The sequence below is a fragment of the Oncorhynchus clarkii genome, chromosome 4 (assembly GCF_045791955.1).
Source record: "Oncorhynchus clarkii lewisi isolate Uvic-CL-2024 chromosome 4, UVic_Ocla_1.0, whole genome shotgun sequence".
Lineage (NCBI taxonomy): Eukaryota > Metazoa > Chordata > Actinopteri > Salmoniformes > Salmonidae > Oncorhynchus > Oncorhynchus clarkii.
This window is the reverse complement of record NC_092150.1, coordinates 6,688,813-6,709,526: the sequence shown is the minus strand read 5'-3', so window position 1 is coordinate 6,709,526 and position 20,714 is coordinate 6,688,813. Positions and strand designations below refer to the sequence as shown.

Genomic DNA, 20,714 nt, shown 5'->3' with positions numbered 1-20,714 from the left:
GGATTCAGGATCACGGTAGTAGTTCAGAGCCCTCAGAGAGATGGAGGATCACGGTAGTAGTTCAGAGATGGAGGATTCAGGATCACAGTAGTAGTTCAGAGCCCTCAGAGAGATGGAGGATCACGGTAGTAGTTCAGAGATGGAGGATTCAGGATCACGGTAGTAGTTCAGAGCCCTCAGAGAGATGGAGGATCACGGTAGTAGTTCAGAGATGGAGGATTCAGGATCACGGTAGTAGTTCAGAGCCCTCAGAGAGATGGAGGATCACGGTAGTAGTTCAGAGATGGAGGATTCAGGATCACGGTAGTAGTTCAGAGCCCTCAGAGAGATGGAGGATCACGGTAGTAGTTCAGAGATGGAGGATTCAGGATCACGGTAGTAGTTCAGAGCCCTCAGAGAGATGGAGGATCACGGTAGTAGTTCAGAGATGGAGGATTCAGGATCACGGTAGTAGTTCAGAGATGGAGGATTCAGGATCACGGTAGTAGTTCAGAGCCCTCAGAGAGATGGAGGATCACGGTAGTAGTTCAGAGATGGAGGATTCAGGATCACGGTAGTAGTTCAGAGATGGAGGATTCAGGATCACGGTAGTAGTTCAGAGATGGAGGATTCAGGATCACGGTAGTCGTTCAGAGCCCTCAGAGATGACGACAAGTGAAACCTCAGCAGTGCTAGAAGAACATTTGAGCTGAGAGACTCCGAGAGAGGGGTGCAAGTTCCTGTTCTCATTGCAGTTACATTCAGTAGGTGTTAACAGATTCCCTTCATCTGGACATGCAGAAATGGACCCGGACAGAAACCGTCAGATGATTCAGGGTCAGGTGTGGTTCTGTCTGATCCTTCAGCTCAGAGACGAGTGCCAGTAGAGTTCAGATGTCCTGTCTTGACATTAGATTTGGAAGCTTTTGAGAGATCTCGCTGGAGGAGGAGGAGAATAAAAAGTTACTAATACAAAAATGCAGTACATACTGGTCCTGTACGTTACACGAGGACAAAACACAGGAAGGAAAATCTGTCTTGGAGAAGGTGAGTGGAACATCCCTTCCTGTGCAGTGTGCAAAAAAAAACAAACCCAGAAGGTTATTGTAAATGTGAAGAGGGATAGAAGACACAGAATAACATGGCTAGGTGACAATAGTTTAACTAAAAACCTTGTGATAAAAGTCCATATGAAAACCCAGCAACACGGCCCAGTTCAACAGTGTACGTTTGATCTTCAATGTGAATATTGTTCCTCACAAGATGGTTAGGCCAACCGAACCGGACCAGGCTCTCGGTTGCACTCCGTTAGTCAAAGCTGAAAAGTAGGCATAACTTCAGCATGCAACCTTGGTTAGCAACTTAGCATGGTGAGCCTCACTGATTGTTACGGTGTCAAGTAAATGTCCAATCATACAGACCTGGTAATGGCGGTGGATTCAATGTTGACAAAATCCTTCTAAAATAGAATGTAGAGTTAGACGGTCAGAGGAAACCTATTACCTATTCATGACAGCTTGCTTTCACTTAAAGGAAAAATTCACCTAAAACCACATATTCCTCTAATTTAGTGTCAAATGTTTATTTATCTAGGCAAGTCAGTTAAGAACCAAATTCTTATTTACAATGACGGCCAATTGTGCGGCCGCCCTATGGGACTCCCAATCACGGCCGGATGTGATACAGCCTGGATTCGAACCAGGGACTGTAGTGACACCTCTGAGATGCAGTACATTAGACAGCTGCACCACTCGGGAGCACGATTAAAGAATATAGCAAAAAAAAAAAGATTGTCTTATTGGAGAGAAGACATCTTCCCGAGTTATGACATCAGCCAGTATTGAAATCTGACATGTATGATAGACGTTTTAATGATCTAAGCGTTGTATTCCTATTAACTTCCTGTGTAGAGAGATACTTCCTATTAACTTCCTGTGTAGAGAGAGAGACTTCCTATTAACTTCCAGTGTAGTGAGAGACTTCCTATTAACTTCCTCTGTAGAGAGAGAGACTTCCTATTAACTTCCAGTGTAGTGAGAGACTTCCTATTAACTTCCAGTGTAGTGAGAGACTTCCTATTAACTTCCTGTGTAGAGAGAGAGACTTCCTATTAACTTCCAGTGTAGTGAGAGACTTCCTATTAACTTCAAATCAAATCAAATCAAATTTTATTTGTCACATACACATGGTTAGCAGATGTTAATGCGAGTGTAGCGAAATGCTTGTGCTTCTAGTTCCGACAATGCAGTAATAACAAGTAATCTAACTAACAATTCCAAAACTACTGTCTTGTACACAGTGTAAGGGGATAAAGAATATGTACATAAGGATATATGAATGAGTGATGGTACAGAGCAGCATAGGCAAGATACAGTAGATGGTATCGGGTACAGTATGTACAAATGAGATGAGTATGTAAACAAAGTGGCATAGTATAGTATAAAGTGGCTAGTGATACATGTATTACATAAGGATACCGTCGATGATATAGAGTACAGTATATACGTATGCGTATGAGATGAATAATGTAGGGTAAGTAACATTTATATAAGGTAGCATTGTTTAAAGTGGCTAGTGATATATTTACATCATTTCCCATCAATTCCCATTATTAAAGTGGCTGGAGTTGAGTCAGTGTCAGTGTGTTGGCAGCAGCCACTCAGTGTTAGTGGTGGCTGTTTAACAGTCTGATGGCCTTGAGATAGAAGCTGTTTTTCAGTCTCTCGGTCCCAGCTTTGATGCACCTGTACTGACCTCGCCTTCTGGATGATAGCGGGGTGAACAGGCAGTGGCTCGGGTGGTTGATGTCCTTGATGATCTTTATGGCCTTCCTGTGACATCGGGTGGTGTAGGTGTCCTGGAGGGCAGGTAGTTTGCCCCCGGTGATGCGTTGTGCAGACCTCACTACCCTCTGGAGAGCCTTACGGTTGAGGGCGGTGCAGTTGCCATACCAGGCGGTGATACAGCCCGCCAGGATGCTCTCGATTGTGCATCTGTAGAAGTTTGTGAGTGCTTTTGGTGACAAGCCGAATTTCTTCAGCCTCCTGAGGTTGAAGAGGCGCTGCTGCGCCTTCTTCACGATGCTGTCTGTGTGAGTGGACCAATTCAGTTTGTCTGTGATGTGTATGCCGAGGAACTTAAAACTTGCTACCCTCTCCACTACTGTTCCATCGATGTGGATAGGGGGGTGTTCCCTCTGCTGTTTCCTGAAGTCCACAATCATCTCCTTAGTTTTGTTGACGTTGAGTGTGAGGTTGTTTTCCTGACACCACACTCCGAGGGCCCTCACCTCCTCCCTGTAGGCCGTCTCATCGTTGTTGGTAATCAAGCCTACCACTGTTGTGTCGTCCGCAAACTTGATGATTGAGTTGGAGGCGTGCGTGGCCACGCAGTCGTGGGTGAACAGGGAGTACAGGAGAGGGCTCAGAACGCAACCTTGTGGGGCCCCAGTGTTGAGGATCAGCGGGGAGGAGATGTTGTTGCCTACCCTCACCACCTGGGGGCGGCCCGTCAGGAAGTCCAGTACCCAGTTGCACAGGGCGGGGTCGAGACCCAGGGTCTCGAGCTTGATGACGAGCTTGGAGGGTACTATGGTGTTGAATGCCGAGCTGTAGTCGATGAACAGCATTCTCACATAGGTATTCCTCTTGTCCAGATGGGTTAGGGCAGTGTGCAGTGTGGTTGAGATTGCATCGTCTGTGGACCTATTTGGGCGGTAAGCAAATTGGAGTGGGTCTAGGGTGTCAGGTAGGGTGGAGGTGATATGGTCCTTGACTAGTCTCTCAAAGCACTTCATGATGACGGATGTGAGTGCTACGGGGCGGTAGTCATTTAGCTCAGTTACCTTAGCTTTCTTGGGAACAGGAACAATGGTGGCCCTCTTGAAGCATGTGGGAACAGCAGACTGGTATAGGGATTGATTGAATATGTCCGTAAACACACCGGCCAGCTGGTCTGCGCATGCTCTGAGGGCGCGGCTGGGGATGCCATCTGGGCCTGCAGCCTTGCGAGGGTTAACACGTTTAAATGTCTTACTCACCTCGGCTGCAGTGAAGGAGAGACCGCATGTTTTCGTTGCAGCCCGTGTCAGTGGCACTGTATTGTCCTCAAAGCGGGCAAAAAAGTTATTTAGTCTGCCTGGGAGCAAGACATCCTGGTCCGTGACTGGGCTGGGTTTCTTCCTGTAGTCCGTGATTGACTGTAGACCCTGCCACATGCCTCTTGTGTCTGAGCCGTTGAATTGAGATTCTACTTTGTCTCTGTACTGGCGCTTAGCTTGTTTGATAGCCTTGCGGAGGGAATAGCTGCACTGTTTGTATTCGGTCATGTTACCAGACACCTTGCCCTGATTAAAAGCAGTGGTTCGCGCTTTCAGTTTCACACGAATGCTGCCATCAATCCACGGTTTCTGGTTAGGGAATGTTTTAATCGTTGCTATGGGAACGACATCTTCAACGCACGTTCTAATGAACTCGCACACCGAATCAGCGTATTCGTCAATGTTGTTATCTGACGCAATACGAAACATCTCCCAGTCCACGTGATGGAAGCAGTCTTGGAGTGTGGAGTCAGCTTGGTCGGACCAGCGTTGGACAGACCTCAGCGTGGGAGCCTCTTGTTTTAGTTTCTGTCTGTAGGCAGGGATCAACAAAATGGAGTCGTGGTCAGCTTTTCCGAAAGGGGGGCGGGGCAGGGCCTTATATGCGTCGCGGAAGTTAGAGTAACAATGGTCCAAGGTCTTTCCTCCCCTGGTTGCGCAATCGATATGCTGATAAAATTTGGGGAGTCTTGTTTTCAGATTAGCCTTGTTAAAATCCCCAGCTACAATGAATGCAGCCTCCGGATAAATTGTTTCCAGTTTGCAGAGAGTTAAATAAAGTTCGTTCAGAGCCATCGATGTGTCTGCTTGGGGGGGGATATATACGGCTGTGATTATAATCGAAGAGAATTCTCTTGGTAGATAATGCGGTCTACATTTGATTGTGAGGAATTCTAAATCAGGTGAACAGAAGGATTTGAGTTCCTGTATGTTTCTTTCATCGCACCATGTCACGTTAGTCATAAGGCATACGCCCCCGCCCCTCTTTTTACCAGAAAGATGTTTTTTCCTGTCTGCGCGATGCGTGGAGAAACCTGTTGGCTGCACCGCTTCGGATTGCGTCTCTCCAGTAAGCCACGTTTCCGTGAAGCAAAGAACGTTACAGTCTCTGATGTCCCTCTGGAATGCTACCCTTGCTCGGATTTCATCAACCTTGTTGTCAAGAGACTGGACATTGGCAAGAAGAATGCTAGGGAGTGGTGCGCGCTGTGCCCGTCTCCGGAGTCTGACCAGTAGACCGCCTCGTTTCCCTCTCTTTCGGAGTCGTTTTTTTGGGTCGCTGCATAGGATCCACTCCGTTGTCCTGTTTGTAAGGCAGAACACAGGATCCGCGTCGCGAAAAACATATTCTTGGTCGTACTGATGGTGAGTTGATGCTGATCTTATATTCAGTAGTTCTTCTCGACTGTATGTAATGAAACCTAAGATGACCTGGGGTACTAATGTAAGAAATAACACGTAAAAAAACAAAAAACTGCATAGTTTCCTAGGAACGCGAAGCGAGGCGGCCATCTCTGTCGGCGCCGGAAGTCACTTCCAGTGTAGTGAGAGAGACTTCCTATTAACTTCCTGTGTAGAGAGAGAGACTTCCTATTAACTTCCTGTGTAGAGAGAGAGACTTCCTATTAACTTCCTGTGTAGAGAGAGAGACTTCCTATTAACTTCCTGTGTAGAGCGAGAGACTCCCTATTAACTTCCTGTGTAGTGAGAGACTATCACTGTGGTACGTTAATACAGGATGGATTTCTACCTGCTTGAACGCCAATAACTCAGATACACATGAAATGACCCAGGTAATCGATAGAACATCAACTCTGAGATGCACAAAAACAATATGACATCGAAAAATGGGTGAATCTTTCCTTTAAGTGTATAAGACTGGTGCAATTCTCTCACTGTACAGACATGCATAGCCACGTATCTCTGACTGGATTGTGTGTTGCTGGGTTTATGATTGGCCGGTAGGTGATGACCTAGGGAAATTACCGAAAATTCCGAATAGGTGCTGGCCACAGAGTTAACGGTGATGTTACAGCGCGAGGCAGGGGTTCTCAGCGCCGTACCGTTCAGGTGGGAGACGTTCTCCTTGTTGCGTTCCACTGTGTGGGGGGTTCTTCCAACACGACCAGGGGTCCTCAGAGGAATCTGGGAGGGGGGGGGGGGGGGGGGGGGTGTTAGTGTTCTCGGGTATAATAGTGTCTGTTACTCGTTTTAAGCATGCCATGAGTCTCATGTTGTTACCATGTTTCCCCTCTTCAACTGACTCAACGTGGCTGTTATTGAGACTGGATCCTTATGAGATGACAAGGACAAACAAACACTGTCGGTGATGATCATAAGGGGATCCGACCATGCTGACAGTCTGGTCTGAGGACCGGGGACTCTGTGTACTAACCATGCTGACAGTCTGGTCTGAGGACCGGGGACTCTGTGTACTAACCATGCTGACAGTCTGTGGTCTGAGGACCGGGGACTCTGTGTACTAACCATGCTGACAGTCGTAGGTGGTCTGAGGACCGGGGACTCTGTGTGTGTGTGTGTGTGTGTGTGTGTACTAACCTTGCTGGCAGACATAGGTGGTCTGAGGACTGGCGACTGGCACATGGTTCCGCCGAAGGCAGAGCGGAAGGTGCTGTTAGGAGTAGAACTGGAGATACTGCTAGTTGCATTCAGCTGAGGAAAGGAGAAAACGACAATTCACACATTGCTCCGTTTTTAACCCAGACTAGACATTCCGGGTCGTGGTTTTTAACCCAGACTAGACATTATGGTTGTTGAGGAGGAACTGCCCCTCACTACCGTTAGGCTCTGCTCAAACCCAACATCCCAAGCCAATCAATGGTCTCTTTGCCCTCCCACCCATCCCTACGTGAGGCCAGTCAGCCCAGTCCAAGCGCTTCTCTGTCTTGTCACCCCAATAGTGCAACCAGCTTCCCCCTGAAGCTAGGACAGCAGTCTCTTCCCATCTTCCAAAAACATCTGAAACCCTACCTCTTCAGAAATTATCTTGAATAATCCCACAGCACCCCCCCCCCCCCCAAACCCCCTCCCATACTAGCTTTAATTTGATCACAAAAACAACCCCATTGGTGTCAAATCAACTGGTTTACCTTTCTTGCTTTGCCAGGCGTAGGGGTCTCTGCAAGACGTCTTTTGGAGGGGGTTCGTTGAGCAGTACCGTACAGCATGTCTTGTTCTATCTGCTGGTTCTTCTTCAGTTGCTGTTTGTTTCACAGATCACAGTCAGTATTTCTCATGGGAACCAGATTCACTCTATACTAGAAAAAAACTGGAAATAGTCCGTGTTTGAATCGCAACCCCCCCCCCCCCCCCCTCCCCTTCCTAGAATAAATCACTGATCTGATTATGACATGGTTGGGGAAAGCTGTGTCGAGGAGACAGACATAGACTTCAATCTCATCAATCTAATCAAGTGAGATCAGTGATTGCCTCAAGGGGAGGAAGGAAGCACATTAAAAGTGCCCAAACAGGGTCGTTTTGTCTCATCTAAAACCATTGAAACAGGGCCATTTTGGCTCATCTAAAACCATTGAAACAGGGCCGTTTGGCTCATCTAAAACCATTGAAACAGGGCCGTTTGTCTCATCTAAAATCATTGAAACAGGGCCGTTTGTCTCATCTAAAATCATTGAAACAGGGCCGTTTGTCTCATCTAAAATCATTGAAACAGGGCCGTTTGTCTCATCTAAAACCATTGAAACAGGGCCGTTTGGCTCATCTAAAATCATTGAAACAGGGCCGTTTGTCTCATCTAAAATCATTGAAACAGGGCCGTTTGTCTCATCTAAAACCATTGAAACAGGGCCGTTTGGCTCATCTAAAACCATTGAAACAGGGCCATTTTGTCTCATCTAAAAGCATTGAAACAGGGCCGTTTGTCTCATCTAAAACCATTGAAACAGGGCCGTTTGTCTCATCTAAAAGCATTGAAACAGGGCCATTTTGTCTCATCTAAAAGCATTGAAACAGGGCCGTTTGTCTCATCTAACATCATTGAAACAGGGCCATTTTGTCTCATCTAAAACCATTGAAACAGGGCCGTTTGTCTCATCTAAAACCATTGAAACAGGGCCGTTTGTCTCATCTTACCCTCTCATTCTTCTCTCTCTCCTTCTCCAGCCGCAGTAGTTCCCACTGTTCCTGTACATACTGGAGGAACCGTTGTCCGTTAACCAGGAACTCTCTGTACTGCTCCTCCTCCCATAGGTCTATCTGGGTCTTCAGGCTCTTCTCCAACTGGAACACACGAGAGAACATGTTTTAAGTTAATGTGCCTCTCTTTAATGGCCCCTGAGGTGTCACAATAAATAAATAAAAACACAGAAATATAGAACACATAAAGAAAAACAGGCCAGCTATTCAGGTCAGAGAGCCTTGTGGGTAGAGAAATAACCAATTAACATGACAATCTGAAGAACACTACTTAGCCTCACCTTCGGCAGGCTTTTCTGCAGCTCGGCCCTCTGCTTCTCCTCTTTAAGAAGGTTCCCTCCTCGGTTGTTAAATCTAGAAGGATCCGTTGCCTTTTTCTGTGGAGAATTCAACCATGATCTTGACAAATACATTCACTTGAGAAACACACCCGAAACTCGTGCGTCAGTGGAAAAGTGAAGGGTGGGGTTCAGCGTGATGACAGATGGAAGGTGATGTCACGGACACAATATACACAAAACAGACTGAGATTAAAGATTTGTAATCATATTCCTCACTAAAAAAGTGCTCACCTCCAGTTGTAGGAACAGAGTCCAGCTGTCTTGCCACCTGGTTACTCCTTCAAACAGCTCCCTGTGGTCCTCGTAGTGCTTCTTCAGACTCCGGAGCTCCTCCTGGTGTAGGTTCAGCATCTCCTCAGTGTAGTCGTCTGAGGGAATAAAGTACCAGTGTGTTATTTATCAATCTCAGTCGGACAACCAGGGTTGTGTTCGTTCATTGGTCACCAAAATGGAAGACAACTGACAAACAAGGCGGGGACGACCTGGACTATTGTCTAATAAGAAACACCATATTAATTTGCAAAACGTTTCTCTGTGATGTACCAAATGAACACCACCCGGGACATTAGAGTCATAACAGGGACCAGGTTTCATGAGAAACCCAGTAGTACATTCCAATCAAAATACGTAACTACGATACTGTATTTACAAACAACAACTGACCACCATAGTAGGGTGTGAAGGCTTGTCTCTGCTCCAGGCTGTAGAAACACCTCTCCCAGAGCAGAGCCACCTCGGCCCTGATGGCTTCTACCACATTGCTCATGTTCTTGATCTTCAGCTGCTCCAGACGCCGGCACTCAGCTTGTAACTGGGGAGCGGGGTAGCGGGGGGGGGATACAAAACCTACTGATTCATTCAATTCAGAAAAGGCAGTCCTTGCAAATGCAAAATGTTAAAAAAAAAAAAATTTAAAATTGTAATAAGGGTCTGGATAGGTATAGCATAGTGCTGGAGGTTCCTCCACTTTGTTTCCACTTTACAGGACCTACCAAACAAGAATTATGTAGTGTTGCAAAATTCCAGTAACTTCCCCATAATTCCCTAGTTTCCCAGAAATCCTGGTGAGAAGATTCCTGGAATCAGGAGGGAATAAGCAGGAATCCCCCCCAACCAAAATTTAGAATTTTCAGAACACATGGTCCAGTCCAGGAATTCAACCTTAAATGTTAAACTCACAGCATCCATGTTCTTCGTCCTGGACTGGACCATGTGTTCTGACATGCCATCTCTCTCCTCCTGGGGCACCTGCAGCCTCTCCCACAGCTCCTGGATCTTAGCGCGGTAGGAGCTACACACTAGCTCGTTCTCCGTCTTGCGATCCTCCAGCTGACAATAACACAACAATAAGTATGGTCAGGGGCGGCAGAGTAGCCTAGTGGTTAGAGCGTTGGACTAGTAACCGGAAGGTTGCAAGTTCAAATCCCCGAGCTGACAAGGTACAAATCTGTCGTTCTGCCCCTGAACAGGCAGTTAACCCACTGTTCTTAGGCCGTCATTGAAAATAAGAATTTGTTCTTAACTGACTTGCCTAGTTAAAGGTAAAATGTAAAGTGTTGTTTTGATGGACAAATGGGCTTCTGTGTTACATTTGTAAACATTTATCTGATCGTTATGTAGCTGTATCAAATACCACCCAACAAGAGTGAAATCATCCCAAGAGAAAGTTTAAACTAAAACGCAAGCCTAAAAACAGTCAGAAAATTGCTCTTACAATATCAAATTTTATTAGTCACAAGTGTAGACCTTGCAGTGAAATGCTTACTTACGAGTCCCTAAACAACAATGCAGTTAAAAAAATATGGATAAGAATAAGAAATAAAAGTAACAAGTAATTAAAGAGCAGCAGTAAAATAACAATAGCGAGACTATACACAGGGGGTACCGGTACAGAGTCAATGTGGAGACTATACACAGGGGGGGTACCGGTACAGAGTCAATGTGGAGACTATACACAGGGGGGGTACCGGTACAGAGTCAATGTGGAGACTATACACAGGGGGGGTACCGGTACAGAGTCAATGTGGAGACTATACACAGGGGGGGTACCGGTACAGAGTCAATGTGGAGACTATACACAGTGGGGGTACCGGTACAGAGTCAATGTGGAGACTATACACAGGGGGGGGTATCGGTACAGAGTCAATGTGCGGGAGCACCGGTTAGTTGAGGTAATGTATACATGTAGGTAGAGTTATTAAGTGACTATGCATAGATGACAACAACAGAGAGTAGCAGAGGTGTAAAGGGGGGGGGGGGAGGCAATGAAAATAGTCTGGGTAGCCATTTGATTAGATGTTCAGGAGTCTTATGGCTTGGGGGTATAAGCTGTTTTATAGAAGCCTCTTGGTGATCCGGTACCACTTGCCATGTTGTAGCAGAGAGAACAGTCTATGACTAGGGCAGCTGGAGTCTGACAATTTTTAGGGCCTTCCTCTGACACCGCCTGGTATAGAGGTCCTGGATGGCAGGAAGCTTGGCCCCAGTGATGTACTGGGCCGTTCTCACTACCCTCTGTAGTAGAGGTCGACCAATTAAATCGGAATGGCCGATTAATTAGGGCCGATTTCAAGTTTTCATAACAATCGGAAATCGGTATTTTTGGATGCCGATTTGGGCGTTTTTTTTTTAAAATACCTTTATTTAACTAGGCAAGTCAGTTAAGAACACATTCTTATTTTTAATGACGGCCTAGGAACAGTGGGTTAACTTCCTTTTTCAGGGGAAGAACGACAGATTTGTACCTTGTCAGCTCAGGGATTCAATCTTGCAACCTTACGGTTAACTAGTCCCAACGCTCTATCCACCTGCCTCACGAGGAGCCTGCCTGTTACGCGAATGCAGTAAGAAGCCAAGGTAAGTTGCTAGCTAGCATTACATTTATCATATAATAAACAATCAATCATAATCACTAGTTATCACTACACATGGTTGATGATATTACTAGTTTATCTAGCGTGTCCTGCGTTGCATATAATCGATGCGGTGCGCATTCACGAAAAAGGACTGTTGTTGCTCCAACGTGTACCTAACCATAAACACCAATGCCTTTCTTAAAATCAATACACAGAAGTATATATTTTTAAACCTGCATATTTAGCTAAAAGAAGGTTAGCAGGCAATATTAACCAGGTGAAATTGTGTCACTTCTCTTGCGTTCATTGCACGCAGAGTCAGGGTATATGCAACAGTCTGGGCCGCCTGGCTCTTTACGAACTAATTTGCCAGCATTTTACGTAATTATGACATAACATTGAAGGTTGTGCAATGTAACAGGAATATTTAGACTTATGGACGCCACCCGTTAGATAAAATATATTCCTTTCACTGAAAGAAAAAACGTCTTGTTTTCGAGATGATAGTTTCTGGATTCAACCACATTAATGACCCAAGGCTCGTGTTTCTGTGTGTTATTATGTTATAACTAAGTCTATGATTTGATAGGCACCAGCAGGCTTGTAAGCATTCATTCAAACAGCACTTTCGTGCGTTTTGCCAGCAGCTCTTTGCAATGCTTCAAGCATTGAGCTGTTTATAACTTCAAGCCTATCAACTCCCGAGATTAGGCTGGTGTAACCGATGTGAAATGGCTAGCTAGTTAGCGGGGTGCGCGCTGATAGCGTTTCAAACATCACTCGCTCTGAGACTTGGAGTAGTTGTTCCCCTTGCTCTGCATGGGTAACGCTGCTTTGAGGGTGGCTGTTGTCGATGTGTTCCTGGTTCGAGCCCAGGTAGGAGCGAGGAGGGGGATGGAAGCTATACTGTTACACCGGCAATACTAAAGTGCCTATAAGAACATCCAATAGTTAAAGGTATATGAAATACAAATGGTATAGAGAGAAATAGTCCTATAATAACTACAACCTAAAACTTCTTACCTTGGAATATTGAAGTCTCATGATAAAAGGAACCACCAACTTTCATATGTTCTCATGTTCTGAGCAAGGAACTTAAACGTTAGCTTTCTTACATGGCACATATTGCACTTTTACTTTCTTCTCCAACACTTTGTTTTTGCATTATTTCAACCAAATTTCATTATTTATTTGAGGCTAAATTGATTTTATTGATGTATTATATTAAGTTAAAATAAGTGTTCATTCAGTATTGTTGTAATTGTCATTAATACAAATATATAAAAATAAATCGTCTGATTAATCGGTATTGGCTTTTTTTGTTGTCTGTCCAGTCATGAGTGAACAGGGAATACAGGAGGGGACTGAGAACGCACCCGAGGGGTCCGTGTTTGAGGATCCCCTCGTCTTACCAGACGCCGCTGTTCTATCCTGCCGGTACAGCGTATAACCAGCCGGCTGTATGTTGATAATGTCGTCGTTCAGCCACGACTCCGTGAAGCATAAGATATTACAGTTTTGAAAGTCCAGTTGGTAATTTAATCTTCCGCGTAGGTCACCTATTTTATTGTTCAAAGAGAGCACGTTTGCTAGCAGAATAGAAGGAATTGGGGGTTTATTCGATCGCCTACAAATTCTCCAAAGGCAGCCCGCCCTCTGGCCCCCTTTTCTCCGCCTCCTCTTCACGCAAATCACGGGGATTTGGGCCTGTTCCGGAGAAAGCAGTATATCGTTCACGTCGGACTCGTTAAAGGAAAAAAAAGGATTCTGCCAGTGATGAGTAAATCGCAGTCCTGATGTCCAGTAGTTATTTTTGGTCATAACAAACGGTAGCGGCAACATTATGCACAAAATAAGTTATTAACAACGCAAATTTAAAAAAATAAATAAAAACACAATAGGTTGGGGACACGTGGAACATCAGCCTCTTCTCCTGCGCCATTGTAATCAATATGGCACATCTTTAAATAATTGAAGCATTCTGACAGAAAATAAGAGAAAATGGTGACTGTACATGAAAAGGGCTGTATGCCCAGGTCTCACCTGTCCCAGCAGCAGTTGGAGAGCTGTGATGTTGTCGCTGGACAGACAGAAGGCCTCCTCGTCCTCACACACCACGTCCCTCTCAAAGCTGGTGTCTGGCAGCTGGTCCAGCTCCTCCATACACACAATGATCTGACGCTTGATACCCACAAACTCACCGTGGCGACGATCCTGGAACATACAGTGAAGAGCACAAATCTCAACTTACACAAAGATTGTCAGAATGAACATATAAAATGCAACATTCAAAGTGTTGGTCACGTGTTTCAAGAGCTGAAAATAAAAGATCACAGAAATGTTCCATACACACAAAAAGCTTATTTCTCTAATGTTGTGCGCAAATGTATTTACATTCCTGTTAGTGAGCATTTCTCCTTTGCCAAGATAATCCATCCACCTGACAGGTGTGGCATATCAAGAAGCTGATTAAAACAGCATGATCATTACACAGGTGCACCTTGTGCTGGGGGACAATAAAAGGCCACTCTTAACATGTTCGGTGCGCCAAAATCAAAAACAGAAATCCCATAATTAAAATTCCTCAAACATAGAAGTATTTCACATCATTTTAAAGATACCCTTCTTGTTAATCCCACCACAGTGTCCGATTTCAAATAGTCTTTACGGCGAAAGCACCAAACGATTATGTTAGGTCAGAGCCAAGTCACAGAAAAACACAGCCATTTTTCCAGCCAAAGAGAAGTCACAAAAATCAGAAAGAGAGATAGAATTAATCACTAACCTTTGATGATCTTCATCAGATGACACTCGTAGGACTTCATGTTACACAATACATGTTTTGTTCGATAAAGTTCATATTTATATTTTAAAAAATCTCAGTATACTTTGGCGCGTTATGTTCAGTAGTTCCAAAAACATCTGGTGATTTTTGCAGAGAGCCACATCAATTTACAGAAATTCTCATAATAAATGTTGATGAAAATAAAAGTGTTATGCATGGAACTTTAGATACACTTCTCCTTATTAATACAACCGCTGTGTCCGATTTCAAAAACACTTTACGGTAAAAAGCAAACCATGCAATAATCTGAGTACGGCGCTCAGAAACCAAACCAGCCAAACAGATATCCGCCATGTTGGCTTCAACAGAAGTCAGAAATAGCATTATAAATATTCACCACCTTTGCTGATCTTCCTCAGAATGCACTCCCAGGAATCCCAGTTCCACAATAAATGTTTGTTTTGTTCAACAATGTCCATCATTTATGTCCAAATAGCTACTTTTGTTAGCACGTTTTGTAAACAAATCTAACCTCACGAAGCGCATTCACTAGGAGCACACGAAATGTCAAAAAGTTCCGTTACAGTCCGTAGAAACATGTCAAACGATGTATAGAATCAATCTTTAGGATGTTTTTAACGTAAATCTTCAATAATGTTCCAACCGGAGAATTCCTTTGTCTGTAGAAAAACAATGGAACGCGAGCTACCTCTCACGTGAACGAGCGTCACGAGCTTGTGGCACTCTGCCAGACCACTGACTCAAAGAGCCCGTATGAGCCCATCCTTTACAGTAGAAGCCTCAAACAAGTTTCTAAAGACTGTTGACATCTAGTTATTAGCCTTAGGAAGTGCAACATGACCAATATCCCACTGTATTCAATAGGGAATGAGTTGAAAAACAACTAATCTCAGATTTCCCACTTCCTGGTTGGATTTTTTCTCAGGTTTTTGCCTGCCATACGAGTTCTGTTATACTCACAGACATCATTCAAACAATTTTAGAAATTCAGAGTGTTTTCTATCCAAATATACTAAAAATATGCAAATATTAGCAACTGGGACTGAGTAGCAGGCAGTTTACTCTGGGCACCTTATTCATCCAAGCTACTCAATACTGCCCCCAGCCATAAGAAGTTAAAAACCAAAAAATTGACAGAAATGTTGGTTAATCGCTCAGCACTATTAAATATGCAACCGAATTGTATCACTTCATGCCTCTTCAAACATACAATGCTGCAATTCTCAAATTAATCTAAAAGAAATCTGTGTATATTGGGTTTGCTGTGCTTAAGTGACAGGCCCTCTTTCCTATGTCTATTGTACATCATACTATTCTTAGGGCCATAAATAGTTAATTCTACTTGTATATTTTAGTCATTTAGCAGACGTTCTTATCCAGAGCGAGTTACATGAGCAATTATGGTTAAGTGCCTTGCTCAAGGACACAGACAGATTTTAACCTAGTCAGCTCGGTGATTCAAAACATTGACCGTTCGGCTACTGGCCCAACGCCATTAACCACAAACTGACCAAGAAAAAAAGGCCCCGCCCCCAAATGGACATGTATGAATACCATGAAGGATGATGCAGACATACCTTCTCTTTAGTGAGATCATTCAGGTAGGAGTGGTAGCTGTCCAGCTGTTCCAGGGATGGGACAGAGTCCATGTCGATACAGAAGGGAACTGAACACATGATGTCACACAGCTCCCGGTCCTGCTTGTACAGAGTCTTCAGGTCTTTAACCCTCTGACTCTTCTGTTTCATCATCACCTCCAGCCGTGACCGGATGTCCTTCTCCAGCTGCAGCATCGTCTTCCCCTCGTCCTCCTATAGGGACATCGAGACGGGTTGAAAGGAACATTAACAAGCTGAAACATTAGGATAATGAAGTAACACACGGCTCTACGCTGACCTTTTTCTACGAGGAGCATATGAGCCTAATTTGGAAGATGTAGGCACACACAAAAAAAAAATCAGGAGCACAATGAAAAATATTTGAGGTAATAAAGCTAGAATCCTTCATTTCTATAGTTTAAAAAAAATCCAGGTCACATAGCAAAAGATACAAGTAAAATATCTTTACTGTAACAATATTGCGTGTACCAATTTGGATTCTAAAGACAGAAAAATGCATATTTTTCACGAGTTTGTTACCTCAAAATACAAAAATCTGGAGATGCACTCCGTAGGCTCATTGCCCCACTAGTAGCTAGAAGGAATAAGCTTAAGTCAAGAGAGAAGTGGACCTCAAAGGGGGATAGTTGAAGCTCAGTGCACAGAACATCCAGCTCTTTGCGACAGGACTCTATGCTGCTCATCAATCTCTTCCTTAAACTGTCCTCCTCTGCGATCATCATGTCCAGCAAGCCCTAGTAGAATAGAACACACACAGGTCAAAATACATCCCATTGGTTAATAAGTGACTTTACCGTCCTGGCTCCAGCTCATTTTGTACTGTCTTGCCATTTGTCAACTACTATGGTCATTGTCACAACAATGCATGGCAATGACCAAGGGAGTTTAGTAAGCCACAAGGCAGCACAAACAGATCTTGTAGCAGGCTAGCAAACTACCGTAATCATCTTTTGGAAAGAACCCAAACTCACTTTGATGTGTTTCTTGACTACATCAGTCCTCTGTAGTCGCTGGTCCTCTGGAATGCCTATTTCTTCCCAGATGTCCTTCAACTGGTTCAGGGCTCGATTCAGACATGCCACAGATTCTGCAGCATGGACTTCACTGTAGAGGAACATTTTAAGCAGGTGAAAGAAAGAATGTCACATAAATGTGTTATGAATGCTGCAGCCTGCAACTATAGGAAAGAGTACAGATTAGGTTAACACTCTCCATATATTATTTTGTGTGCATTGCAGTGCTTGTTGTTGATCATCAGAGTAACTGAGCAGGTTCTCGACGGTGTCAGGTGACACGTAGCTACTGTAGCCAAGTTGTCATGGACATTTTGTCTGATCGGTAGCTGGTTGATTGACATTCCTCTTGGCAGGCTAAACAGGTTAGTCAACTAGGTTAATTGAGTTGCCAAAACAGTCCATCTAGTTAAACTATCCATTGTATTTAAAAACATATGTTTAGCTAACGTTAGCTCATCTTTACATACTTTACAGTAACGTTAGCTAGCTAGTTATGGCAGCTTATCATTTTAATATCAAGTTAAGGCGATTCCCAAACGGTTAGTTAGCCGTGTAGCCCAATTTAGCTAGCCAGATAAAGTTAACCAGTTAGGTACTACAGTAGTAACGGTAGCGTAACTAATGTTAGTTATTACCGACGGGATAACGTTAGCTACTGAAGCACTGTGTGCCAACATTCATTTATTTAACGTTGTTTAGTATGCTATGCTAGCTCTCCTTATTAGTTAGCTAGCTAACGTTAACAACAGTCAAGGACATCATCCAAACACAGCAACCCACACACACAATTTTGGGGGACTAACCTTCTCCTCATGGTTATATTCCACCGGGGATTTTTATTTTGTGTTACCTTAACTAAATACGTCTCTTTTAACACAATACAACAAATGAAAGGTTGCTATCTGTGTCCAAGCGTCGTTTTGCCGTCTGCGACTCTGTTCAAATTCTGCACCGAAACGTGGCCTCGCTTTCTATTGGCCGATATGGAGAATACGTCAATAAACTGCTTTCTGTGGGCGTGGCCACAGCGTTTGACGACTTGAAGAGCTCACCTTTGATTTTTATTATTGAGGGGACAGCAATCATAGCTGAATATCTTATTACCTGAAAATAACATATATTAGCTGCTATAGTTATAATATGAATAGTCATTTGTATTTGAATATATGTCTATAAGCCTGTGCATTACTGTTGAGGCATTAACTAACTACTGTAATTTACACTCTAAATGAAACTAAAAGGGATTAAGACCTGCCATACCCTTTGTTTCAGAACTGTTTCCAAACCAGTATAGGCATACGCCCCAAAACTGACCTGAGATTGGTTCCCTTTTTATCATCTATTGAAGTGATCAGACCGAGGAGGAGGTTGAAGGTAGAGCATGATAACAGGGGAAAAATTATGATTGCTGCCACTCTTCTGCTCCTTCTTTACTCATGATAGACTAGTGTTTCCATTCTTTACTCATGATAGACTAGAGTTTCCATTCTTTACTCATGATAGACTAGTGTTTCCATTCTTTACTCATGATAGACTAGTGTTTCCATTCTTTACTCATGATAGACTAGTGTTTCCATTCTTTACTCATGATAGACTAGTGTTTCCATTGTCTTTACTCATGATAGACTAGTGTTTCCATTGTCTTTACTCATGATAGACTAGTGTTTCCATTGTCTATACTCATGATAGACTAGTGTTTCTATTCTTTACTCATGATAGACTACTGTTTCCATTGTCTATACTCATGATAGACTACTGTTTCCATTGTCTATACTCATGATAGACTAGTGTTTCCATTGTCTTTACTCATGATAGACTAGTGTTTCCATTGTCTATACTCATGATAGACTAGTGTTTCCATTGTCTTTACTCATGATAGACTAGTGTTTCCATTGTCTATACTCATGATAGACTAGTGTTTCCATTGTCTATACTCATGATAGACTAGTGTTTCCATTGTCTATACTCATGATAGACTAGTGTTTCCATTCTTTACTCATGATAGACTAGTGTTTCCATTGTCTATACTCATGATAGACTAGTGTTTCCATTGTCTTTACTCATGATAGACTAGTGTTTCCATTGTCTATACTCATGATAGACTAGTGTTCCATTGTCTATACTCATGATAGACTAGTGTTTCCATTGTCTATACTCATGATAGACTAGTGTTTCCATTGTCTATACTCATGATAGACTAGTGTTTCCATTCTTTACTCATGATAGACTAGTGTTTCCATTGTCTATACTCATGATAGACTAGTGTTTCCATTGTCTTTACTCATGATAGACTAGTGTTTCCATTGTCTATACTCATGATAGACTAGTGTTTCCATTGTCTATACTCATGATAGACTAGTGTTTCCATTGTCTATACTCATGATAGACTAGTGTTTCCATTGTCTTTACTCATGATAGACTAGTGTTTCCATTGTCTATACTCATGATAGACTAGTGTTTCCATTGTCTTTACTCATGATAGACTAGTGTTTCCATTGTCTATACTCATGATAGACTAGTGTTTCCATTCTTTACTCATGATAGACTAGTGTTTCCATTGTCTATACTCATGATAGACTAGTGTTTCCATTGTCTTTACTCATGATAGACTAGTGTTTCCATTGTCTATACTCATGATAGACTAGTGTTTCCATTCTTTACTCATGATAGACTAGTGTTTCCATTGTCTATACTCATGATAGACTAGTGTTTCCATTGTCTTTACTCATGATAGACTAGTGTTTCCATTGTCTATACTCATGATAGACTAGTGTTTCCATTGTCTATACTCATGATAGACTAGTGTTTCCATTGTCTATACTCATGATAGACTAGTGTTTCCATTGTCTATACTCATGATAGACTAGTGTTTCCATTGTCTATACTCATGATAGACTAGTGTTTCCATTGTCTTTACTCATGATATACTAGTGTTTCCATTGTCTATACTCATGATAGACTAGTGTTTCCATTGTCTTTACTCATGATAGACTAGTGTTTCCATTGTCTATACTCATGATAGACTAGTGTTTCCATTGTCTATACTCATGATAGACTAGTGTTTCCATTGTCTATACTCATGATAGACTAGTGTTTCCATTCTTTACTCATGATAGACTAGTGTTTCCATTGTCTATACTCATGATAGACTAGTGTTTCCATTGTCTTTACTCATGATAGACTAGTGTTTCCATTGTCTATACTCATGATAGACTAGTGTTTCCATTGTCTTTACTCATGATAGACTAGTGTTTCCATTGTCTATACTCATGATAGACTAGTGTTTCCATTGTCTTTACTCATGATAGACTAGTGTTTCCATTGTCTATACTCATGATAGACTAGTGTTTCCATTGTCTATACTCATGATAGACTAGTGTTTCCATTGTCTATACTCATGATAGACTAGTGTTTCCATTGTCTTTACTCATGATAGACTAGTGTTTCCATTGTCTATACTCATGATAGACTAGTGTTTCCATTGTCTATACTCATGATAGACTAGTGTTTCCATTGTCTATACTCATGATAGACTAGTGTTTCCATTGTCTATACTCATGATAGACTAGTGTTTCCATTGTCTTTACTCATGATAGACTAGTGTTTCCATTCTTTTCTCATGATAGACTAGTGTTTCCATTGTCTATACTCATGATAGACTAGTGTTTCCATTCTTTACTCATGATAGACTAGTGTTTCCATTGTCTATACTCATGATAGACTAGTGTTTCCATTGTCTTTACTCATGATAGACTAGTGTTTCCATTCTTTACTCATGATAGACTAGTGTTTCCATATTTTGGGGTTAAAATCCATCTTCCATTCC

At 42.9% G+C, this 20,714-nt stretch overlaps 1 protein-coding gene across 3 annotated transcripts; it reads right to left on the bottom strand.

Moving 5' to 3' along the window:
• Positions 1–801: 801 nt before the first annotated feature.
• Positions 802–17,813, bottom strand: LOC139407542 (protein regulator of cytokinesis 1-like). Of its 3 annotated transcripts, XM_071151360.1 has the most exons (15): positions 17,692–17,813; positions 16,844–16,976; positions 16,484–16,606; positions 15,831–16,064; positions 13,491–13,661; positions 9,772–9,921; positions 9,256–9,403; positions 8,824–8,960; positions 8,533–8,628; positions 8,189–8,335; positions 7,189–7,299; positions 6,638–6,751; positions 6,065–6,223; positions 1,401–1,438; positions 808–918 (listed from the first exon to the last, which is right to left on the bottom strand). In XM_071151360.1, the coding sequence occupies exons 1-15, from the start codon at positions 17,700–17,702 to the stop codon at positions 870–872; spliced, it is 1,821 nt and encodes a 606-aa protein (XP_071007461.1). In that variant the 5' UTR covers positions 17,703–17,813; the 3' UTR covers positions 808–869. The 3 variants fall into 3 exon arrangements, with proteins under 3 accessions (XP_071007462.1, XP_071007461.1, XP_071007463.1); XM_071151361.1 differs by lacking the exon at positions 1,401–1,438 and having other exon boundaries at positions 802–918; XM_071151362.1 differs by lacking the exon at positions 1,401–1,438 and having other exon boundaries at positions 6,142–6,223.
• Positions 17,814–20,714: the final 2,901 nt, after the last annotated feature.